The sequence below is a fragment of the Neofelis nebulosa genome, chromosome 14 (genome assembly GCF_028018385.1).
Source record: "Neofelis nebulosa isolate mNeoNeb1 chromosome 14, mNeoNeb1.pri, whole genome shotgun sequence".
Classification (NCBI taxonomy): Eukaryota; Metazoa; Chordata; class Mammalia; order Carnivora; family Felidae; genus Neofelis; species Neofelis nebulosa.
In genome coordinates, this window is record NC_080795.1 from 67163882 (window position 1) to 67189725 (window position 25844).

A 25844-nucleotide genomic window follows, 5' to 3' on the forward strand; every position below is an offset into this window, starting at 1 on the left:
CATCGTTTTTATTTTATGGGAGCAAGGCACAGGCAAGGGCAACATGGTCAGTGTCACTGTACTGAATCTTTTGTGACATGTTGACAACTCTCCAAATGCCACATCCAGGTAATTCATCTAAGGGCAGGACAATGATGATGATGACTGTCCTATCTATAACTGTGAAGTATAACCAGGTAGGAAGGTCAGAATTTAACATTTCAATCCAAATCCTGTTAACAGTTACTATACTCATCTGAACTCTGTGCTATTATGTATATTTATTTTTAACAGAGAGAGAGAGAGAGAGAGAGAGAGAGAGAGAGACAGAGCATGAACAGGGGAGGGTCAGAGAGAGAGGGAGACACAGAATCTGAAACAGGCTCCAGGCTCTGAGCTGTCAGCACAGAGCCGGACGCAGGGCTTGAACTCACAGACCGCGAGATCATGACCTGAGCCGAAGTCAGACGCTCAACCGACTGAGTCATCCAGGCGCCCCCATGAGCTCTGTGTTATTATGTAAACTCAACTCAGTGGGATTATTGGATACATCATTTCTTATCTTGTTTCTGCCACAGTCAGACTGAAGAACTCAAAAAACAACTGTCAGCCACCAAAAAAAAAAAGACCATTTCAGAAAGCAGCTGGGGCATCTCCATGCACACTCACTGATCTTTAACCCACATAAACTTTCAGCATGCAAAGAGAAGTAAAATTCTAGAATTCTGTTGGAAGAAAGTGGTGTCAAGCACCAACCAAGTGATTTGTGAGAGGAAGGGGAAGTCACACACAGCGAGAGTCTTCTGTGTTCTGAGCCTTGGGCCATGAGGAAGAGCTTTAGGATCTCATCGGGTTCTCCTGAGAGAACATAGTACCCCCCACCCCCCCGCCTTTGCCCGTGAGGAGATTGGAACATTGCTGGCGTTCATCACTCTCTCTGCTCTTCCAGACCTAGACACGGCTTTCCGAGCACTGTCAGGATCACAAGGACTCCATGTGCATTTCCCCAGATGGCCCTCTTCCCTGAGCATCAGATCCAGACACCCTCCACTTGGGTGTCCCAAAGTTGTTCACCAGGCTCATGGCCTTCCCAGACAACTTGGCTGCTCTTCCTATCTTTCCCATCTCATGGACTGGTCATCCCATTCTCTGAGTCCTCTGAACCATCAGTCAGAAAGTTACCAGCTGTCCTCTTCCCCTTCCTTCCCGCATCTAGTCAGCAATGAAGTCTGGTAAAGTTTGGCTCTCAAGTATTTCTCGTATCGATTGTCATCTCTTTAATTTTGGCCATTGGCATCTTTGACCCGGATTATCCTAAAAATCTCCAACCTGGCTTGGATCTTCAAGAAATTCACCAGACTCTCTGTCAGAGCCAGTTACTCCCTGAACTGACATCATTCATTGGCTGCCTGTGGCTTTCAGGGTTATTTTCAGAGGCCACAGCTTGTTGCCTCAATCCCCATCTACTTCTCTACCACCATCTCCAGTCACGCCCCAAACTCCGCCTTTCCTCCGGTCACACTATGTCTCTGATGGTTCTCCAAATGTGTCCTGCTGTTTGCTGCTTCTGGGCCTGTGAGGATGGTCTTCCCTCTGCCAGGCAATAAGCCCTCTCCTCAGAACTGTTGGCTCCCGTTACCCTTCAAGGTGAAGCCCACATTCCCTTCCCTGAATCCCAAGTCTGATTTGGATTTCTAGACTCCTTCCACCAAGCACCAATCACATTGCATTAAGATGTTTTTACTTGTCTGTCTCCCTATTAGACTGTGGACACTCTGAGGGCAGGGACCGTGTCTTATTTACCTGTGTATCTGCTCCTTTCTAAAGCCTGGAACACAGTAAATCTTCATAAATGTTTTGGAATGAGTTAAGGAATTACTATACCTGGGTTTGCTACAAGGTACTATGGAGGCAGAGAGAGGAGGCAGGTAACTTACTTTCCCTGGGGAGGAGGTGAGGAGTTGAAAAAGGGCACAGAAAAGGTGACATCCTAAAAGGTGAGAAGGGGTTTAAGCAGTGAAAAGAGAGTATTTGGGACAAAAGTAAAAATAATCTTAATTATTCATCCCCTCATTTTTATTTTTTTTTTTAAATTTTTTTTTTTTTTAACATTTATTTATTTTTGAGACAGAGAGAGACAGAGCATGAACGGGGGAGGGGCAGAGAGAGAGGGAGACACAGAATCTGAAACGGGCTCCAGGCTCTGAGCAGTCAGCACAGAGCCCGACGCGGGGCTCGAACTCATGGACCGCGAGATCGTGACCTGAGCCGAAGTCGGACGCTTAACCGACTGAGCCACCCAGGCGCCCCTCATCCCCTCATTTTTAAGTGTGCCCTATATTTTCTAAATCCTGTCCCTCCCATGGACCACCTTCTTTGGGATGTTTTTTTGCTCTCTGGCAGGCATAGTTAGTTGTAAACCCTCCTTTCCATACAGCAACGAGGATCCCAAACTTGAGATGGCCTTTGATGGCTTCTCTGTCTATTCTCAGAACTGAGGAGATCAATGAGTGATCTGAAATACTCAGAGGCACTCTGCATCCTTTCACTGGAGCCAGGCAGTAAAAACCTCCCCACCTTGTTGAACTAGACCATTGGTGACTATGGGTGAGAATGTCAGGAGATCTAATGTGAGAATGGTTTGGGAGGAGATGAGAAGTCTCAAGGCACCCTTGGATGGACTTTATATTAGTGCTGGCCAGCGGGATCAAGGAGACCCAAATGAATCATGCTGATGTTTCCTGGGCTTTCCGTCTCTCAGAAATATTCCTCAGTCACTATATTGAGGCTCTGCCTACCTAGTGGCAAACCAGGGTGGCAGTAGCTAAATTGAAAGATCCTGTGTCTATACCACACCCATATGTGCGTGCACACACACATGCTTGCACATGCACATGGTCACACAATTGATTTGTGTGTTGCCTTCATTAAAGTAAATTAAACTCCTTGTGTTTGGTCTGGGCTTTCCAGTTTTAGAAAGCACATGCATTCACCTACAATTTATGTATTAGGCTGGAGTTCAGGAATGAGACGAGAGCACAGGACATCCCATGGCAGTTCATCATCTCCTTCTCAGGGCTCTAAGGCTACCCTTGCCCAAAGTCACAAGCCTGGTCTGGTGTCAGAGCAGCCATTCAAACTGGCAGCCTTCTCTTTCCACTGGCAGCACGGTGCCCTCATGGTGCCCTCCCATCTGCTGTGCTCCATCTGTACTGTTTGCCAGAGACCACAGCATCGCAGTCCCAGACCCAGTAAGACTAGGAGGACTCTGGGAATCAAAGAGGAGAAGGCCCTGAACATCATTAGCACAAAATAATCTGAGCCACAGAAACCTTGGAACAAAGGACAAAATCTGGGTGAGAATGTATTTTGTAGGATTCTCGGTGCAGTAATTTTAAAGGAGATGAAAGCATTTTAATTTCTAACTTTTTAATTTATTTATTTTTTGTTCTCCTGCTGTAATAACAACCCCAGTCTCAGCCAAGAACTAATTTGGCTTCTCTTCTAAATGGACACCTGCTGGTTTATCTTCTACAGAAGAGACACCGGACACCTTTGCTACCTTTATGGTCTGCAGAGGAAATTTGGGTTGGACAGCTAAAAAGAACAACCATCCATTCTTTCAGGCTGGAGTCCTCTTCAGCTTTTTGGGATGGAAACAGCTTTCTCTCCCTTGGTCTCTCCTCTGTCTGCCTCTATGGGTGTGTGACTCCAAACCCTGTCCATGTTTATCAGGCCACATGTCTCACCCTGCCCATTTTGAGAACTTTGCCTTGGCCTTCCTGTCACATTTCTCTTTTTGCGGTCCCAGATGTTTCTGGGAAAATTAGAGGGGCTTGGGGAAAACCTGGTCAAGAATATAGCTGCCGTGGGGCGCCTGGGTGCCTCGGTTGTTAAGGGTCCGACTTCGGCTCAGGTCATGATCTTGCAGACTGTGGGTTTGGGCTCTGCGTCAGGCTCTGTGCTGACAGCTCAGAGCCTGGAGCCTGCTTCCGATTCTGTGTGTTCTCTCTCTTCCCCTCCCCCACTAATGCTCTCTCTGTCTCCAAAGTAAATAAACATTAAAAAAATTAAAAAAAAAAAAAAAGAATATAGCTGCCCTTAGGGAACATCAACTTTTTGCCACACTTCTCCCACCTTACCTGCCTTACCCCATCCCTTTCCTCCCTGGGAGCCAAAACCGACAAATTAGTTCCTTGTTTTGTGTCTTCGATCTCCCACTGTTAGCTGTCTTATTCTCATCAGCATTTAAGCATATCCAACTGCCACCCTTAAACACTTTTTTTGGCTCCACATCTCCCCATCTGGCTACTTTGCTATCCCTCTTATCCCTTCTTAGCCAAGTAGGTAACCTGCATTATCAGCACCATGGCCTGGAAATAGTACATATTTGATTCATGGATGGATGGATGGATGACGGGTGGATGGATGCATGAATGCATAGATGCATGGATGGATGGATGGGTGGATGCATGGGTAGATGAATGCATGAATACATGCATGCATGGATGGATGGACAGATGGATGCATGGATGGATGGATGGATGGCCATATGGTTGCTGCAGTTTAGATTCTTCATCCTAATTAATAATATATTATGCTCTTACAGTTTTATAGCAATTTCATTCACGTCTGTTATCTCAATTTATTTTCACACAGTGGATAGCTTACAGACATTAAAATGAAAATGTTGGTTTTTCTCTCTCCTCTCCTCTCCTCTCCTCCCCTCCCCTCCCCTCCCCCCCTCTCCTCTCCTCCCCCCCCCCTACCCTCCCTTCCTCTCCTCTCCTCTAATCTGGAAAGAGAAGTTCCTCCTTGAAGAAGGCTTGCTTGATAAACCCTGCCCCCTGGTGCTCAGCTCTAGGCTTTGTCCTGCGTCTGATGGCGGTAGCTGTTAGTACCTTTCCATTGTAGCCATATATCTGTTCATTGTTTATTGTTCATGGGTCCCCAATTAGAACACAGTGAATAATTTGATTGTTTTGTCACCACCCTTCCCCACCCCACAAAGACCATACAAAACATGAACATGTGGCTGGAATTGCCTGAAAAATACCAATTGCCAACTAACTTCAAGACCTAACCTGTTTTCACAGGAATTACAACTATTTGCCTTTTGACTCCAAGAAGCCCTGTGTCTACTTTATCAGTTCTTGGGGAGACCAGACGTTTAGGCTGTATTGGTCCAACATGCTGGAGAAAATGGCGGACCTGCTGGTAGGTGACTCTCACAGGTGATGGATTTGAACATTGGGCAGCTGGAGGCAAAAGGGACCTTTTCATTCACACAGTAGAGGGTCTTGACCTTAATTTAAATGCAAATAAATTGTGACTGCTGCATGAGGGCACATAGTTTCTACCTTCTGGACCTAAGGGAATGAGAATACGTTTTGACTTTAAATAAAACTGTCCGGATTAGAATCTCTGTTCTGCTTCTTAACATTAATGGACCTAAGGATAGACTGTTTTCCTAATCAGGATGTTAGGGCAGGAGATAGACAACTTTCTCACAGAACTGATGGAGCCTGGCTTCAACTGATAGAAAATCCTACACCCTTCCCATGGCAGAGAATTGCCTATACGGTGAAGTCCTGCCACTTCTCCAGTCCTGCCTCTCACATACTTTCTCCCTTGTCCCAAGCGCACTGGACTTTTTGTTTCTCGAAGAAACCAAATTCCTTTATGCCTCATAGCCACCTCCATGATGTTCTGTCTGCCTGAGCTACTTTTCCCTCCACGCTTTGCCTATGTAACCCCTTAACCTCCACAGCACAGTTTCAACTACTTCCTCAGAGAGGCCTTCTGACTTCTCCCCCTTACTCTCTCCTGTAATACCCTGTGCTGTACCTTCAGGGCTCTCCGGATTTTACAATTGATTGGTGTGTTTATTTGGTCAATAACCATTTCCTACTGTTCTGTGGCATCTGGCATAGTACCCGGCACCTGAAAGGGGCCAATAGTTATTTGAGGGATTGAAGGGAAGTGTTTATAACAGGGCCAATATGCAACGGCTGCCAGATTGTTCCACCCAACCCCAGGGAGGAAGGCACCCCTGGGAACTCTGCTTCTCTGGGCTCTTGAGCCTGCCCTTCGTGGTTTCTTTGTGCCTGCTCTCATATTTCTCTTCTCACACCACACAGCTCATTGGGGCGCCCTCTACTTTCTGTCCTGCCATGCCTCACCAGGTGACCCTCTCATTCCATGAAAGCCTATGCTAAGGAAAGAACAAATTTCTCTCTCTCTTTTGCTTTATAATTCTATCTCTAGTTGTGTGAAACAAAGCATTGCCTCTGGTCTTGGGGATTCCAGGCATCATGGAGATAAGAGTCTGAGGGCGATTTGGTGTCACATTATGTGGAGGCCACAGACTTGCTTTGTAAGGCTGGTTTTGCTTCTCCTTCAGGCAAAATATCTTAGACAGTGTATTTATAGAATTAATCCAAGCAATGCAGCAGCGCTGGCCTGGAGGAGGGGTCCCTCTGGTTCTACAGGGTCTATCCCACTCCAGTAGGTAAACGCAGTTACCCGGCGCGGAGGGGCGTGGTTTGCTGTAGGCTGGTCCCGCCTCTACTGTGGGCCCAGCGGACCAATCCTCGAGGCCCCACCTTGGTGGTGGTGGGGAGAAAAATGGCGTCCCCCCAGTCTCTTCTCTACCACCCGGTGTTCCAAATCACTCCTTTGGAGCCATCCTCATTGTGTCACGGTCGCAGACGAGACTCCTGTGCCCCGGCGCTTGACAAACCAAAGCAGAATGCCTCCCTAGAGGCCATAGCTGCCTTTACCATGCATTTCCAATTCCTTTCTCGGTGCCACATCCCTGCCATGCTTGGTGTATCATGCCTAACATGACTGAATGTTTGTTTACTAAGCACTAGGCGCCGTCTGAAGAAGTCCACACCTCTCCATGGTGGTGCTATACGTGGGCGCTCTTATCAACTGACTTTGCACAAAAATGGGCATGCGGGGGTTAGTTCAGTCATAAGGATAGAGTCTGGATTTGAACAGAGGTTGCTTGACCCTACACCTATATTTTTAACCACTCCACAATTTGCCTGTTCTTATAGTGAAGGGGGAAGAGGGAAACATATGTCCCCAGACATCAGACTTTGATGTGTAATACAATTTTTATAGATTCTGGCAAAGCAGTGATAACATGCCTTTTGAGTGCCGTATCCCTCCATTGAGTGCCACTGAATGGAATACTAGAATTTAGGCCTAAAAAGAAAAGTATGATTATTAAATACGCAAGCATAAAGCCATTGTCATATGCAACCTGTCCTCTTCTCCTATACCACCTCACCCGCTGCCCCAAACTCCTATAATCAGAAGAATTGATCCCCTTTAAATCAGGATTATTCAGTATTACTATATTCCCATATAATCAATTGACTTGAACGTTGCTTTTGAAGTTTTTTATGTCATATCTAATTTGATCTCCTTTGTTAGGTATTTCCTGACATGAGTTTCCCCCCACGGTAGACGCCAAATAAAGGATTCCCTGTTAGGAAATGATCTGGAATAGGAATGATGGGTTTGAGCAAGGCAGGAGAAGACTTGTCTTTGGACTGATTCCAATGAAGAAAAGGAAGTTTCGAAGTTAGAATGCAGCAGCATTTCCCAGTTCAGACACAAGAAAATGAGGGAAACCTTCCTTCATTTCTAAAACACAAAATCAGCAAAATATGTCTGAGATACTTCAATCAGGGTCTCCACTACAGGGTCTCCTTCTGCCCCTCAGCCCTCTACCCCTATGGTTCGTTTCCAGGAAGAAAGTATAGAAGAAGTGAGAGAATTGATCAAGATTTCAGAGAAAGCATCAGAAGATAAAATGAAGATGGTGCTCAGTGACTTCATCAGTCAAAGCAGGTACCGGGAGAGCAGCTGGCATGTGGGTTGCTGAGCTTGCATGGAATCAGCTCTTAATTACCTTGGAAAATAGTTGATTTCACATGCATTCAGAGAGGCATTTTATAGTGTTCTATCCATCTTTATTTCGTTCAGTAATTTAGCCGGCACTTGTGGGCTCACGGTTGCTTCCTGACACTTAACTAAAGCATAAAACAAAGGAAAAAAAAAAAAAGAAGAGGGAGAAAAGAAAGACTCACTGCAGAGACTTTTTAATGAAGCAAGAAAAATGCTAGTAATGTTAGGCCAAGCACGCGTCTACATCTGGTAGACACTCAGCAACTATTTGACAATTAGATTGGATAATAAATCAAATACTATTTAGTAGAATTTTTTCAGATAACATAGCAAACACCAATTAAGGACTCTGATTCCAGGTGGCAATCAATAATAATAAAAGATTTAAAAATAGAGCGTATTAGTTACCTATTATGGAGTAACAACTCCCAAATTTAGTGACTAGACAGTATGTATGATCTCTGTTTCTGTGGGTCAGGAGTCCAGCTGTGGCTTAGCCACAGTTTAGAGCCTCTCAGAGACGCCAATCAAGGCATGGGCTGGGGCTGCAGTTACTGAAGGCCCGGTGGGCAGGCTTCACCGCCAAGCCCACTCACATGGTTTTTTGCGAATTCGGTTCTTCACGGGCTGGTGGATTGAGGACTTCAGTTCCCTGACTGCTTGTTGGCAGTCAGCCTCAGTTCCTCACCACGTGGGCTACTCCAGGCTCCTCACGACATGGTGGCTGACTTCATCAGAATGAACAAGCGAGAAGAGTCAGAGCATGCCAGCAAGATGGAAGTCATGGTCTTTTATAACCTAATCTTGGAAGTGACCCCCATCACTCTTGACATACTCTACTATGAGCAAGTCACTAGGTCCAGTGCACGCTCAAAGGGAGGGAATTACACAATGGCAAGAAAAGCAGGAGAAGGTCACTGGGGGTGGCATTGTAGGGGCTTGTCTACTACAGAAGGAAACAACCTGGATTAACTCTTGAAATTAATTAGGTGAAGAGTTGGGCAAAAATGAGAATTTATCATAATGACGGGCGCCTGGGTGGCTCAGTTAGGCATCGCTTGATTTCAGCTCAGGTCATGATCTCATTGTGGTGAGATTGAGCCCTGTGTTGGGCCCCACACTGGGCATGGAGCCTGCTTAAGATTCTCTCTCTCTCTCTCTCTCTCTCTCTCTCTCTCTCTCTCCCTCTCCCCCTCCCCCTCCTCCCTTGCTCATGCTGTCTCTAAATAAAAAAATGAAAGAAAGAAAAGAAAAGAAAAAAGATTAAGTAGTAATGGAAGCAATGAGAAGGGGTGGAGATTCATTTGATGGAAGGCAAAATCTAATAGATGGGGGTAGCTAAATAGCTAAATTCTGGTGTTTTGCTTTATAAGTTCTGTCTTTGCTAATCTCTCAGTTACCCATCATTTTTGCTTTATAAAAGGAAAGCAAACAAATAAATATATAGATTTCTTTCTATCTTTATTTCTTTCTCATTTCTCATTATAGAAGCAATATCTATCAGTGTTGCTCCTGCTGTGAGCTAAGTGTGACCTGCAATTCTCTTTGAGCATCTTTAAAAAGCTTCATGATCTCATATTTCTAGAAACTGTTTGTGGACAAATTATAGCTCAATAATTTTCTATATTAGGGGGCTACTTGGGGTGATGATCATTCCCCTTTCCCTACAAGTTTACAAGCAGCTGAAAACATATTTATGAGGGTCAGACAGAGATCAAAATGTTAGTTTTGTATTTGGTAAACTTGGATTTGAGAAAGCGGCTTGGACCTGAGGTCAAGGTGGGCTTCCTGTTTCCTCCCCACTGCGACCCCTTCATGGTGAGGCAGCTGGACTTCTGGGGCTTCTCCCCAGGAAGGGACAGGTCACTTGCCACAAGAAGGTGAGGAGGCCGTCCACAGGTCGCAGCAGGCTGGGTATGAAAGATGAAGAATGAACACAAACAGGTGCCGTGGTCATTTACTCCAATTTGATTGAGGGAATCAATGATTTTTCCCCCTGTGAGAAAGGGAGAGAGAGATCAGAAGTCAGATGTGTCCACCGTGTCTCATTAAGCTGGTCCGTTCGGGAGTGGAACGGAGTTTCTTGTGTGTCTCAGAAGGTAGACGTGTGGCAACAAGATGCCTTCTTCAAAATATAATTCTTCATATTCTTTTTAAACATTAAGAGAAAATGGGGTGCCTGGGTGGCTCAGTCAGTTAAGCATCCGACTTCGGCTCACGTCATGATGTGGTTCGTGGGCTCGGGCCCCCTGTCGGGTTCTGTGCTAACATCTCAGAGCCTGGAGCCTGCTTTGGATTCTGTGTCTGCCTCTGCCCCTGCTTGCTCTCTCTCTCTCTCTCTCTCTCTCTCTTTCTCTCAAAAATAAACATGAAAAATTGTTTTGTTTTAATTAAAAAATAAATAAATAAAAATTAAGAGAAAATGTCACTTGACTAGTATGTCCAAAGAGAATTGCTAGTGAGGTTTCCGACTCTGACATAGGACCGGGGAGTGTGGTGTTTTCCCCTTTTGTTTCCTTTGTCGTTGATTTTTTTCTTCACAGTATTACATGCTCATCTTACCAAAAGAAAAAAAAAAGGTAGGAATGTATGAAGAAAAAGTGTTCTCAATTCTCTCTCCAATCCCATTTTGCAGAGACAAGTTGATTTGTCCTCCTGGATTTTTTTTCCTGTGCATTTGCAGACCCACACATTCATGAAAACACTATATTTTTCCACAAATGTCACACACTTTGTTCAGCAGGTTGCTTTTTCACTCCCCCAACTAGCACTGGAATCTTTCTACAGTTGTATGTGATGGTCCTCAGTAGTTAATTGTGTGATATGTGTCACTTACTTAACTGGTCTCTGATATATTAGTTGCTTCTAATTATTTTGCTACTATAAACGATGCTATAGTAAGCATTACTGCGTAAACATATTCTTGCAAAATTTTTCAGTTGTTTTTGAAGGACAGAATTCTAACCTAATTTTTGGATCAAATTATATAGACGTTTAATTTTTGGCAAGTGCTGTCAAATCGTCTCTTAAACAATTGGTGGAGGAGAGTGACTATTTCCCCACCTTAACTATTATCCAATAGGTGAAAATGGTATTGATTTTAATTTGCATTTAACTTTTCACTAATGAGGGCAGTATCTTATTTCCCTATGTTTTAAAGCCTCTTATATTTCTTCTTCAATTACATGCATAACCTCTACCACTTTCTTATTGACCACATTTTTAACATCATCCCTCCAAGTGTTACTACTCGTCATTGGTAGGGTTTTTAACATGGGAGGACGTACTCCAGTATGGAGTCTAAAATATTTTTTACATACAACTTTTCAGGAAACTCTTGGTGTGTGTTAAATGTGTAAGATGATGGAAAACTGCATTATTTTACGTGTGGTGTTATGACCTTGGATAGCAATCACAATAGATATGTATATGAAACCAAGTAGGAAAACAAACCTCTATTCCCCAAAATTAATGTGGGGTCTGGGGATCATTTCCAATCCTCACTTTGTCTCTTAGAAGTGCACCATTGCTTAATTCTTTGTCGTTGTTGTTGTTTTTTTTTTTAATGTTTATTTGATTTTGAGCTAGAAAGAGAGTGAGTAGGGGAGGGGCAGAGAGAGAGGGAGAGATCTGAAGCACTGACAGCAGAGAGCCAGGCCTGATGCGGGGCTCACACTCACCAACAGTGAGATCATGACCTGAGCCAAAGTCCCACACTTAACTGACTGAGCCACCCAGGTGCCCCCACCACTGCTTAATTCTAAATGAGAAATCTTGGTTCCGTGGCTCCATCAACTTTCCCATTGTATTGCAGGAAGTGTATGTGCAAATCTCTGGAAGTACATAAATGGATTTTCACTAAGTAGGTTTCCAAATTGTTATTCTTCTCTTATAGTGCCTTTATCTCTGAAGCAGAAAAGAAGCCCAAGATGTTGAACCAAACCACTTTAGATAAGAAACGACTTACGCTCTGTTGGCAGGAGCTGGTATGTGAAAATCTATTTATACTTTGAACAGAATTAAAACATGTGCTTTAAAAATAAACCTCATGGATGAGGCATAGGTCATAGACCAGATGAGGATAATGTTCTAAAGGTTCTACATCTGCGTGATGTAGAAGCATGAGTGAGAAGGGAATATATGGGTAAGTTGGAAAGGAATGAGCATTTATTGAATGTTTATAAAATGATCTAGAAGCCCACCAGTCCTATATCCTATTCTGATGGATTTCCTCTTTGACCATTTTCTCGACATTTATATTTTGTCAAAGGCATAGACTTCTTTGCCTCACAAATGGAGAGACCAAACAATAACTGTTGTTCCCCTGCTCAGTTTTCTTCCATTAAAAATTGTGAAGAGGTGTAAGCTTTCTTGACATCAGGGCAGGAGCTGATACCTCTCTGTGCCCTGGAGAACCCGCACAGCTCTGCATGCCTCACAGATCCTCAGTCCCTGTCGAATGAGTGATGGTTGAGAAATGCCAGACCAGGTTAGACCCTGGCTTATCTCACCTCGAAAATTCAGCTCCAACAGTGGCACCAAGGGACATTTTGTAGGAGGCCGTGATAATTCTGCAAAGAAAAACGACTCAGTGTTTGACTGGTCAGGGGCATTTTGAAGATGCAAGTGGGGCTCAGCGAGATTAAAGGATTTTTTTTAAAGGTCACAGTTAATTAATCATCGTCTAGACACTAAGACCCAAGTGTCGAAACTGGTTCACCTTTCTTTCCAGGATAATAAACAAGGGTTTATGTACTCCTCCTCTGTACACCAAGGGAGGCCAGATTTTCACTCTATAGATCTTCCTCCTAGCCCATTTCTTCTTTAGCTCCTCCGGCTGCCTTTCCCTGTCTCTGCAACATCCATCCACTACATATTGCCCACAGAGCTCTGTATTGAGAAATACAGAGTTTTCTCGACATCCAACAGTCCTTGACCCACACGAGTCCACGCATTCAATATCTTGTAGTGGCCCAGCAGTCCCTCCTCATCTCTGGACCTGTATTTCCACCCTCCCAGTGGACACATCACTGCTTGTCTCACAGCGCCTCCAACTCAACCCATCCTATTAAACCCATCGGCTTCCAATCTGACTTTGTTCCACGTCCTCTGTTGGCACGACCAGCTGCACTTGTTGCTCTAACCAGAAGCCTAGACTCAACTTTAAATCTTTACTCCTAACCCTCCATAGTCGATCTGACCACAGGCCCTGTTGCTTCCTCCCCTTAAAGACTCTGGAACTTGTTCCACTTCTTCATCCTCAGGGTTGCTGCCTAAACTGAGTTCCTTAGCACCCACTAGGCCCAGACCGTGGCTTCCTCCAACCCAGACCACAACCAGAATGGTCTTCCCAAAACACAAACCTGATTAGATCGCCATTGCTTCAAAAATCACTGGCATTTGTCAGTCCTACATACCTTCTATCTGTAATTGGTTCCTCTGTCTGGACTTGCCTTTCTCTTCTTATCACCTGATGAATTCCATTCCTTTTTAAAGACCCAGTGCAAATGTCATGGCATCTATAAAACCGAGCTCTGCCTTTCCCTGGTCCCCTGATGTTTTGCACATATATTGCTTTTAGCTCACCAAACTGTCAAGTCTCAGGGAAGGAAGCCTGTGTCTTCCCCTGTCCTAGGCCTTGGCTCCTAGGACAGTACCTGATACAAAGCAAGTATTTAGTCCTCCTGGCCAGCATGTACCTAAGGCTTCCTATGTGCCAGGCCCTGTGCTAGGTGCTGGGAACACAGCGCTGTAAGTACTTGGCACTCGCCCCTGAGGAATTGATTGATTGATTGACTTAGTCATTCTGCAAACACGTATTTAACACCTGCTATGTGTCAGGAACTCTGCCAGACACTGAGAATAAGTAAGAACAAGGTAAGAACAAACCAGAGGAGGTCCCTGCCCTAGTGAAGTTTATATTTGAGGGGAGTAGACGGAAGATAGAAAGGTAAGCAACAAATAAACAAAATGATTACAGGTTATGGTTATGAAGGAAATTTTGTAAGGCCATGGTGATCAGGAAAATGTGGGGGACGGGACGCAGTGGTGACATTGAGGCTGAGGCTTGGGAAGGAACGAGCCGTGCAGAGTGCAGGAGGAGCATCTGAACAAGAGGAAAGCCCACGCACACCGGTCTTGAGGTCGGACTGAGCTTGATGTGTTCTGGGCCTTCTTGAGGACCAGTGTGCCTGGGGCCCAGTGTATGAAGCGATACAAGATGAAGCAAAGAGTAGGCAAGGCCCACTCACACAGGGTCTCAGAAATCACTATAAATGTTTGGGATTTCCTCTGTACAAAAACACGGCTGAATGGATGTTCCAAACTCTCAGACGGCTGTGAGGAGCAATGAGGATTAATTCAGCAGGTAGGGCTTTGCCTGGCACAGGGTAAGAACTCAATATGTTTTAGTTACTGGATTTGGGTCCTGGCTAACAGAGCCCTGGGACCTTGACAAACCTTTGACTTTTCCAGGCCCTGGCTTCTCATCTATCAAACAAAGGTGAGATGATATTCACTGCCTCCGTATGTCTATGACATTTCTATTAAATGGGCAGTGTGCACACTGGCAGACCCTGAAACAGCCCCATGAATGGCTTGGTGTGGAACTTGACAAGCACCTTCAGGATTCTCCAGCGACAGGACAGTACTTATGTCCAGATATCTAGAAAAACCCACATGGACTCCTGTCTTGTTTCAGGAAACAATGGCCAAGGAAGCCCAGGCAATCATTCAGCAGCAGAAGAAAAAATTATCTCTTGATGAAATGATCCATGAAGCCGAAATCTTTGTGGAAAAAATCCGCTTCCTTGTTGATGAGGTAATCAACTCTAAAGGCAAACTTCCTTTGGGAGATTAGAACAGATATATTCCTAGTGAAGTTTGAATGTTTGATAAGGATAAAAGGCAGAGAGCAATGCTTTCTTCCGAGCCCTGCAGAGCTGAGCAGTCACTGTTAGTTTAGGCGTGAGAATGGAGATTTTTAAATTAAGCCAAACATGTACAGCTTTATTGATTTTTTAATGAAGCCTGAGTATTCAGCAGAAATAAAAAGCTTGTTGCTTAATGGAATCAAGAAAAGTCAAAATAAGTATGGGACCTTTGATTAGTTTTCAACTGTAAGTGGACTTAAACTCATATCCAGTAAAAGAACAGCTTCTCCTTTAAAGTCAGTTGTAAACAGTATCTTTTGTGACTTCTAGAATGTTCTAAAAAGGTCCACATATTTGCTTCTGTCAGATGCTGGGTTTTTTATGGGAAGGTTTCAAGGAGAGGTATAGAACATTACTGCTTCTGTCAATCTCAAAAGTTGTATATCTTGTTGCAAATCCATCATTCCCTGGGGACATAATAAACAGTGAGACAGGAAGTCATTTTAACAGATTCAGGAATTTTAATAAGCACCCAGAAGGTTCAAACCAAGCATCAGGACTTTAGGTCTGTGAAGGACCAACCCTCTGGCTAGGGAAACCTCCTCACTGATGTTTCTGTTTCCGTATAAGGAGAGAAGGGATGCCTCTTGGAGAACAAATTATGCCAGAGGATTATGGGGTTAGAGAGGCAGAGCACCCACTTCGAGCCCAGGAAAATAAAAGCGTACTTTCTGACAATGTACCTCCCTTTTGATTGGGTAGCTATGTTGGCTCAGAAATATGCATTTCAAACACAACATAATGGGCCTCTTGGCAGGGAATTCTGTAATTCCTATCTTGATTAGCTCGATTTTAAAGTAGAATTTAATGTGCAAGTTAGTCAAATTTCTCCTGAATAACAACCTAAAATAGAGCTAAAATACTTGGCAACCATATTTTAGGTCTAAAGTCCCTTGTAGAATTGTTTTTCCTTCCTTAAGAGCAAATAGAGGGGTGCCTAGGTAGCTCAGTCAGTTAAGCATCCGACTTTGGTTCAGATCATGATCTCACGGTCCGTGAGTTTGAGCCCCGCGTCAGGCTCTGTACTGACAGCTCAGAGCCTGGAGCCTGCTTCAGATTCTGTCTCCCTCTCTCTCTGTCCTTCCCCCACTCTCACTGTCTCTCTCTCTCTCTCTCAAAAGTAAATAAACATTAAAAAAAAAAGAGCAAATAGAACGACATTCATGGATTTTTGTTTTTGCTTTTTTTTTTGAATATTCTGGAAAGCTACCTGGCTCTTAGGAGGACCAATGTTTGAGGCTAAATCATTACATGATTACAAAAAAACAACAACAAAGGGGAAGATGTTTGTTCCATAGATGGAGAAAAGTAGGTCACCAAAGATGCCAAATCATGGGTCCAACTTGCGTCTCCTCAAAGCACAATAGCCAAGTTGGACATATGGGGTTTGTATGTACTTAGAAGTCATGACATAAGGCTTTCTCGAAGAAGCTACACTTAACGCGCTTGACTGCATAGATGTTTAAGTGCCTTGATGGTTTAAGTCACAGAATGTATTTTTCAGACAGGGACTGTTTCCGGGAGGAGAGTTCTGGAAGGGTACTTGTTAAGCACCAACCCATCAAATCCATTCCCCTCTGTTGCCACAGCCACAGCACACCATCCCCGATGTCTTCATCTGGATGCTCAGCAACAACAAGAAGGTGGCATATGCCCGCATCGCCTCCAAAGACGTGCTCTATTCCCCTGTCGGTGAGCAGATGGGCAAACACTGTGGGAAGATCAAAACTCATTTCCTCAAAGTAAGTCTGCACTATTTTTGACTCAACGATAGGAAATCTCTGCTTTTCCTGAGTCTCTCAGCATTCTTCATGTGTGTCCATGTCCCTGACTTCCCCCAAACTTTCAAAGGTCTGAGGACAGACAGCTGAAACACCTTGTCTCCTCTTGATTCAAATTGTGATTTAGTAGACCGTCTTGAGGCTGAGTATTCCCCAGTTTTCCAATTACCATGTCAACAGACATAAAGTTGTTTTTTTTTTATTAATGTAGCAGATGTACCTCAAGGTTGCTTTAATTTTTATTTCTTTGGTCACTAGGAAAACCAACCATTTTTCTATTAGTTTTCTCTCTACCTTTTCTCTTGTGTGATTTGTCCATGGCATCTCTTCACACGAGTTCATCTATGTTTAAAAAAAGAAAAATTTCAAGGAAAATGACAAGAGAAAAGGTTTGTATTTCACAGAACTGGCAGTTCAGGATTCCTGGTGGCTTCCAATTGTGAAATTTCATCTAGGTTCCCTGTACCCTTCATGAAGACCGGTCACCTGATGCCTCCCCTGAGGCCTCACAAGTGGACAATCATAGGTAGAATCTCTGGATGGATCCTACTGTTTCTTAGTCAAAATTGGAACCTTTCTTGGAGACCCTGGGTATTCTACCTATACTATAAATTTCTGTCCCAGAAATAGACTTGAGAAAATATGGAGAAAGAGTGGTCCAGGGGCTTGACACACACCAGTGACTGACAAGAATGTATAATTTGACTGACTAACTCTTCCCAACTTAGAGTAGATTTTCCTGGAAATTGTAGTTCTGATTTCTTGCTACAACATAATTATCTTCCACTGCCTGAGGGGGAGGGGGAGAAGGCTTATTAACCATGCCGTAGGAAGAACGGTGACGAGATAACAGTGTTTAGCTGAGAAGAGAAGATTTGATGTCCTGATAGAGATTTTTAGTGTTTGTAGGGCTACCACATGGATGATGAGTTGAGTGTGTGTGTGTGTGTGTGTGAGTGTGTTTCCAGAGGACATAACCAGGCCATACGATAGCTGTTAGAGGGAAATGGTTTCCTATATGGAGGTCCATATTTGGTCTTAGTCCCTTTGATATAAATATGGCAATGGGCAGCTAGACTGGGTAGCCTCTAAGTGCCATCCAAATGTTAGAGTCTCCCTTAGATGTGATTATCAAATGTTGCAGACAGAAGAGGCAGCAGGGGATAATGGCTTAATCCTTAGGCTCTGAAATGAGGTGAATCTGGGTTGGAATTTGTACTAGTTTATCAGGGCGGCTGTAACGAAGTACCACTAAGCGGCTTAAACAACAGAAACGTATTATCTCACAATTCTGAGGGTTGGAAATCTTAGATAAAGGTATTGGCGGAACCATGCTCCCTCTGAAAACACTGTTGTAACTCCTGGCACTTCTTGGCTTGTAGGAGCATAACTCCAGTCTCTACACTGTGCTCTCCCTGTGGGTGTCTCTCTTCATGCGGTGTCCTTTTTGTAAGAATCACACTCCAGTTTAGGTTCGTGTTAACTGTATCTTCCATGACCCTATTTCCAAATAAGGTCTTATTCTAAGCTACTGGGTGTGAGGACTTCAACGTCTGAAGTTTAGGGGAATACAGTTTTTAACCCACTACACAATTCTGGGGCTAATATTTACGAGCTGCATGACCTTGGGCAAGTTACTTAACATCTCTGTGTCTCCCATTCCTCATCCGTCAAATGGAGGTGATGCTGAGGGTTAAGTGGATAATTGCCCATGAAGAACACAGAGTGTGTATCATCCAGAGTAATCGCTCAATCAGTGTTGGTGTTCAAACAGATGGGCATCCAACATCTAGAGGATGTTTCTGGAATTGTATGCCCCTTCATATCTGGTGAAGTATTTGTGGCTCGTCATGTATGTTATTTTCTGTCATGTGCATAACATGATTTTTAAACCGATCCCTGTGAAACTGTAACCGGAAAAAAAAATCTTCACTCTAGTTATTTACCGCAAATGTCAGGGCTTCTCTTCAACTTTCTCCATCCAAGGGATTCTGGGGTCACGAGAAACATTTGTCCTAAAAAAAGCAAATTGTTTCAGAAAATGCTAGAAAATCCTTTTTCTAAATTTCCTTCCTCCCAAATATTTTGATGTATGCTGGATTTATTTAAAATTAGAACAAAGAACAACTGTCAAATAAAACCAGAGGATGGACATAACTGAGAGTTCAGAACCTTCACCCTGTGGCCCTGGCTGACGTCTTTGTCTGTTATTTTCTTTCTGCCGCTGGGATTACTTTGGGGGATAGCTTTTTAAATGTCGTTGAATTCACTTGCACTGACTTGATGAAACATCTTGATAAGATGATTCAGCAAAACTGTTTCCATTCCTGATTTGATTGTCACCGTTGCTATTCATTCCCTTTCTCCACCTCTCTTTATGCCCTTTTCTCTTCACCCAAATGGTAAATCCGAAGAAAGAAAGAACAGCATCAGGGAGGCAAAGTGTTTACCCTCCTGCCACTCACTCTGGTTTCTTAGCTGAGAATTAAAAGTGCAGGAAGACAGAGCATAGAATGCAAACATCCAAAATCTCTAGGCCAGAGTTTCCTCAGAGTTTATGCTGTGGAACAGCCCTCAGCTCTGTGAACTTCCATGTTCAAACCCATTTGGGGGGTTGCAGGTGCACCCTCTCGTGGGGTCTCATGGTGCCCATTAGCTGGTAGAAGGCTTCCAGAAGTTCTGCAGTCAGGAAACATCTTTATCTTTTACAGCCCACGCTTGCCAACCTTATTCATCTAGAATAGTTATTTACAAATGTTGGGAAACTACTTTTACTAGGGGTCCAGTTCAGAGAATGTTAATCTAGAGGAAACTAAAATGCGTTATCTTAAGTCACATAGCCAAATAAATAGTAAATAGTAATAGTAAATCATAGTTCCTGGTTCCATGATCTTTCTCTTTAAAAAATTTTTTAAAAAATGTTTATTCATTTTTGAGAGAGAGAGAGAGAGACAGAGACAGAGCACGAGCAGCGGAGGGGCAGAGAGAGAGAGAGAGGGAAACACAGAATCTGAAGCAGGCTCCAGGCTCTGAACTGTCAGCACGGAGCCTGACACGGGGCTCAAACCCACCACGAGATCATGACCTGAGCGAAAGTCAGAGGCTTAACTGAGCCACCCAGGCGCCCTATCTTTTTCTTTTTTTCTAACTTAAATATATTCATAATGCTATAGTGGACAGCAGAGTGGAGTCACTGGAACAAAATTTGCTAAGCTCAGCTCAATCCACCATCCAAAAGAGCAGAGCTCTCCCACTTGGGTCTCATCCGCACCTTACCCGTAGTGGCCATCGGGTGGAAAAGCACATCCGTGTCCAAAAGCAAACTCCCTGTAGGAGGAGCTGGATGTGCTCAGAGTCCAACAAGAGGGTGACGTTCCACTTTCCTTTTCTCTTTGCCTGGAATCATGGCTCCATGTGAGTCCTGCCCGCTGGACTCCAGAGAGCCCCTCCTTGGTCTTGCCTCCATCTTTATCCTGTCTCCTGAGTCTAGTCACTTCTCAGGAGTCCCGCTTTCAATCCACTTTTCCCTAGGATGCAGCACAAAGTGATGACTGGGTCCTGCCACACACAAATATCAGCAAAGCAAGCAAAACCTCTCTTTCTGATACTGGTTGACCAACTTCAGCACAATTTGTGTGAATTCCCATCTCTTGCTCCATTTTCTGAGTTGCCAAGACTTCCCCTGTTTTTAAAAGCCAGCCGGCATTCACCAGGACCTCTGGAGGAGGTCGGTGGGGCTTGGGAAAGGCTAAGACTGTAGCATTCTGTCTCATGCAGTTGGTATAACATTGGTGATCATAGTTTTTCAACGCACGTTTGCTTTCTTTAATTATTTTGTTTCCTCTCCCCGCCCCACTCCCCCACCACCTTACCATGCTATTCTCAAAAGGAAAGACACTGCAGTGGTTGGTCAGGCTTTAGGAGCACACAAGAGAGAAAAGCAACTGGGGAAGTGAGGGAGCCAGGGGAAGACACCCCAGGCTAAACATGCACATGCAGTTGAACAGGAGATACTCTTTCTGAAAGCATTTAGGAGCATGCTCAGTCATGTTGCGGGGGTTCCAGCTGGGATTCCCACGTGAGATATCCTGCAACGTCTTGCAAGCAATTTCAGTTTGTGTGTTTTTTAAACGACGGGTAAACTGCAAACTCTAGGAGTCCATTAGTGGTCCTTACGTAACATTTCCCAAGATGTTAGCTGAGTTATTGGTCCTAATCGCGAATTCACACACCCGTGTTGTTTTCACAGCAGCAGGAATGAATGATGCTTTTGCTGTTGTTTTACTTTAAGAGTAAAGCAAAGGATATCAGACCTGCTTGGGGCAACGCAGATAGGAAGTTAAGTCTTGTTCAAGTACTTACCACTGTGGTCATTGACCAGCAGGATCAGCACCATCAGGGAGAAATGCAGAATCACAAGACCTACTGAATCAGAATTTACATTTTAGCCAGACGCCCAGGCAGTTCACGCAGATAGATCAGTGTGTGAGGAGCCCTGGCTAAGAGGATGGGCTCTGGAGCCGGGTAGAGCAGGGTTGAGTCTTGGGTCATTCTTGCCTCACTCTGTGATGGTAGACACTCATCTTAACCTCTCTGAACCTCCATTTCTACATCTTCAAAGTACACATAATAAAGATATTTACTCTTGATTCACCATGAAGATGAATGATAACCTGTGGCTTGTTAACAGTATGTAAGTACTAAGACACGGTGCGTGCAGGGAGAAACATGAGAGAGACCTAGGACTGTGTAAGCGCTCAACATGCGTGAAGCAGGATTGTTATTAGGAAAATAAATTAATGAGCTGACAAATATTTATTGAGTACTTCATGAATGCCAAGCAGTCTTTTGGGGACGTCACTGCGAACTGACAGATAAAAATCCCTGCCTTTGTGAATCGATATCCTAGTGATATCTACAAATGGCAAAGGGATTACTTTTTATTACAATAGAATAACCGTAGGCTCTCATAAATATTTGTTTTATTGAACAAAGCTCAATGCATTTTAGCTATTATTGTTATGGTTATTACAGAAGTGATGAGTTGAGGATTATTTCTTATAATTTTTAAAATTATGAGTTGCAGAGCGGTTATCTTTACCAACAACAAAATGACTTTTTTTTTTTTTTAAGCTGAGTAAATAATGGCATCCCACTCCCTAAAGAATAAAATCTGAACTCATCCACATAACGAGCAGGATTCCTCATCCTCGTCTGTGTCATTCTTTGCCCCAGCTCTTTCTTTTCTAAAAACTTTTAGCAAATCCCCTCCTGGCACGGAGTGAGCACTCACTAAACATTAGCCTGTATCAACACTGTTAGTTCCCACCCCTGTGTCTTTGTTCATGCCTTCCCTCTTCCTGGGATGCTTTCTCTACTGGTCCAGCTCCTGAAGCACCCACTAAAGCCCAGTAAAATGTTTGACTCCTAAAAAAAAATAGAAACACCTGCTCCTACTTTTCTGTTCCCTTCGTTTCTCTCTTACCCTTGACCTTGCATTGGAATAAAGGACTGCAAGTCGGTTTCCTTGTGAGCCAATGAAGGGAGGCCCCGGGGCGGGGGGGGGGGGTGTCTTGATCATTCTGATGCCTTCCTGACCCCACCGCTTTAGTGAGGCCTAATGGCCCTTCAGGTAGTTGCTGAACTGAGTTGCTGAAAATCCATTTAAGGGACCTGCAGAGCGAAGAGAAAGGTAAACAGCCATGCTCAATTTTGGATTCAGATGCTCTCCACGGGTGCCTTGGAAATTGTCAGAGCATGCTGTGGCCTCTCATGTAGGATTTTGTGATTCCTTCTGGAAAAAAAGTGGTGCCGAAGAAAGTGGACAATATCGATAGGAAATCCTAAGAAACGCTAAGTGACACTTGGAAGAGTCAACGAAATCTGGAGAGGTAGCTACTCTAAGAATGAAGATCTAGGCAGCAGTTCTGAACACAGCCACGTCTGGGGTTGGGAACCCCTTCAGTGGGGAAGGAACCCCCTAATCCTGGTGACTGAGGAATAAAGAAGCCACGTACACTGAGTTGTATCCTCCACATGTTGAGAACACGTTCACCCACACACATTCATCTGTAGGTGCACAGATTCAGACCGCCTACACGAATACACACGTGAACACGCAGATGCAAACACACATAAATATAAGTCCAGATCCGAGTACAGTCAAAGGGGAGCATGCAGGGTGGAAAAGGAATTTGAAACCACGCTGCATGAGGGGGGGATGAAGGGACTAGAGATGGTTAGCCAGGAAGAAGGATGTGGTAGGGCGGGCAGGTCCCTTCAAGCACATGGGGGCCTGGCCTATGGAAGAAGCAGCACATGAGTCCCTCTGAACGAAGCAAAAATGTAGATGCTGTGGTTGGGATTCGAGGTGCTTGGAAGTTCTGGGAAGGGATATTTCTTTCTTTTTTGGGGGGCGGGGGGAAGGATATTTCAGCTCAGTGTGGGAAGAGGCAAGCTTTGGGGGTAGAGTCCAGCATCTAGATATGGAATTACCTCCTCTGGGTTTTGGTCCTGGTTCTGTCACTTGAAAGCTGAGTGATCTAAGGGAACGTCGTTAACCTCTCTGAGCCCGAGTTTCCTCATATATACAAACAGGGGCAATAATCATACCTTCCTGGTAGATTTAAATGATCCAAGGCTCAGAAGTGTCTGTTTTAGCTTCAGGCCCACTAGACCTGGATCCTCCTCTGGGACCGTGCATGGTGGCAACTGGGGTCATCAGTCTCATTTTGATACGAGATTACAGGGCGCCTGGGTGGCTCAGTCGGTTAAGCGTCTGACTTCAACTCAGGTCATGATCTCGCAATTTCTGAGTTCGAGCCCCACATCCAACTGTCTGCTGTCATTGTAGAGTCTGCTTGGGATCCTCTGTCCCCTTCTCTCTGCCCTCCCCAGCTGTGCCCTCTCTTTTTTCACAAATAAAGTAAACATTGAAAGAAAAGAAAGATTATGTCCTGAGAACTGCTCTCTGAATACCTGCCCTGGGTGTGTCCCCAGATCCACAGGACCTCTTTTCTCAAAGAGTGAGCCTCCTCCTAACAAAGTGGTCTTTCTCGTAACCTTTCCCCAGCTTCCTGGAAAACGGCCGGCTGGTTGGTCAGTGCAAGCGAAGGTCGACCTGTACCTGTGGCTGGGCTCCACCAGACATTCCGGTGCCATTTTGGACAACTTGCCAGCAGGCTATGAAGCAGAGATGTCCTCCAAAGTGGCTGGCACGCATCAACCCCCGGCCAGCCTGCTCTACCCAGGTATGATGCCCACCTGACAAAGAGGGTCAGTAGGTGTCTCCAGTGGGCTTCTGAGAAAACAATGAGAAGGACGGCATGCATGGGCTGTTTGCACATTATTTTAGGATCAACTCATTTCCCTCTTAAAATATAGTTTCTAAATTTTCTTCCTTACCTTCCAATTGTCCCATCTCAAAAGAATAAAGTGAAATCGTTAAATACATCTGGAGTAAAAGTTATAGTTTTCTGCTAATGGAGGGCATTGCAACTTGAGTTTCTTGGTAGGCAGATCATGTGGACTGAGTTTGCATTTGAAGCAGAAGATGCTTTTTAAAACACATCAGTAAGTTCTTATGCTGATATGACCTGTGCAATTCCTTTTACATGGCACTAGGGTTTTGACCTGTAAACAGCGGGCGTTTGCATTTGCCAGTAATGACCCAAGGGGAACTGGTATCACTGGGGTCCCTTGTGTTTCTTCAGCTTGGTTCCTGATGTGGTCACTTTGAGAAATTCAGCGTGCTTTATATAATCCTTTCTTCTATGCAGATAGTTTCTATGAGTGCCATTATGTTTACATTTTCATATCATTTTGGATTTTGTTATAAGTATTAATGTCTTACAGTAGCAATTTGCTTTCTCTTTCCAAATTGCTTCAATTTACAGGATCTTTGCTGCTGAATTCAGACAGAATAGATGACAGTTTTGCCTTAACTTCAATTGAAGTTAAGTTTTGAACTGAGCCATTGTTGGAAGCACAGGAGAATTGTCCACAAATCCAGGCTTTCTTTGTTACCCAAGACTCGTTTGATGTCGGTTGACCTTAACTGCCAATGGAATCCAAGTGGTTCCGTAGTTAGAAGACTCTGGAGATATTTATCCAGAGGTTCAGCTCATGATTTCTGTGCCTGGTGTCAATGTATAAGAATAACGAAAGCTCAGCCCTATTTGGAAAATGCATGGCCCATACAATGTACCAAGCATTGTTCCATCTACTGTATGAATTATATTGAATTTACTTGTCACATAAACCCTGGGCAGTTTCTTCATTTTACAGAGGGAGAGAAAGGATGTATCAGAAATGCTTGGAATTGTCCAAGATCACACAGCTAGCAAATGATGAAGTCAGCTTCTCCAAACTCTGCTTTATTTCCATTGCTTTCCATCCTGTCTTTAAAGAGGTCTCATCTTGGGGCATCTGGGTGGCTTAGCTGGTTAAGCATCTGACTTCAGCTCAGATCATGATCTCGAAGTTCACGAGTTCAAGCCCCATGTTGGGCTCTGAGCTGACAGCTCAGAGCCTGGAGCCTGCTTTGGATTCTGTGTCTTCCTCTCTGCCCCTCCCTCTCTCTCTCTCTCTCTCAAAAATAAATAAACCTTTAAAAAAAAAAAAAGAGGTTTTATCTTTGGGTGAAAGACACTCATATCAAATTACCTTCTAATTTCTATAGATTCTATCTCTGGAGATCGAAGGTACCCAGACATATTGCTGTCCCAGCTGCTAACAATTCAAAGGAGAAGAAAGACTTTTTCAAGAGCTTTCTGATCCTCTGCAGTGTGTTATTTTCATGGAGTGACCTAGTAAACTTTCTCCGCTGTGCACTGACATTGATGGCTTTGGCTGCCTTCCAAACCCACTGGAGAATTTTGTTTCTTCACTCACTTGGTGCTTCAGAAAATATCCATCCAGCCAATAATTAGCTTGTACCTACATATGGCAGGCATGGTGGGAAAATTAGTGGGGGATGTAGAGATGAGAGAGGGGTCATCTGGCCCTCGAGTGGGGGCAATCAGACACATCTCTACCGACCGCAAGTAGAAAATGAACTACCACACAAAAGATGGATCACCAAATTGGGAGAGCGAAGAGGAAACTGACTTTATCAGTCTAAGGGACAGAGCTGATAAGAGGTTTCAGAAAAACAAAAACTTTAACCAAATAAATGGTTCCCCCTAGCGTTGTGCAGCATACTGCCTACGTGGCTGCAGCTGGGGGCTCT

General features: G+C 44.2%; 1 protein-coding gene across 2 annotated transcripts in view; it reads left to right on the top strand.

The window, feature by feature from the left end:
• FER1L6 (fer-1 like family member 6) overlaps nucleotides 1–25844 on the top strand; it is a 165932-nt gene that overhangs the window by 70546 nt on the left and 69542 nt on the right. For both annotated transcript variants that reach the window (XM_058699003.1, XM_058699004.1), the window contains exons 14-19: nucleotides 5076–5196; nucleotides 7745–7845; nucleotides 11798–11888; nucleotides 14603–14722; nucleotides 16424–16576; nucleotides 23688–23865. In XM_058699003.1, the coding sequence (XP_058554986.1) occupies nucleotides 5076–5196; nucleotides 7745–7845; nucleotides 11798–11888; nucleotides 14603–14722; nucleotides 16424–16576; nucleotides 23688–23865 (764 nt within the window). The remainder of the gene's footprint in view (nucleotides 1–5075; nucleotides 5197–7744; nucleotides 7846–11797; nucleotides 11889–14602; nucleotides 14723–16423; nucleotides 16577–23687; nucleotides 23866–25844) is intronic.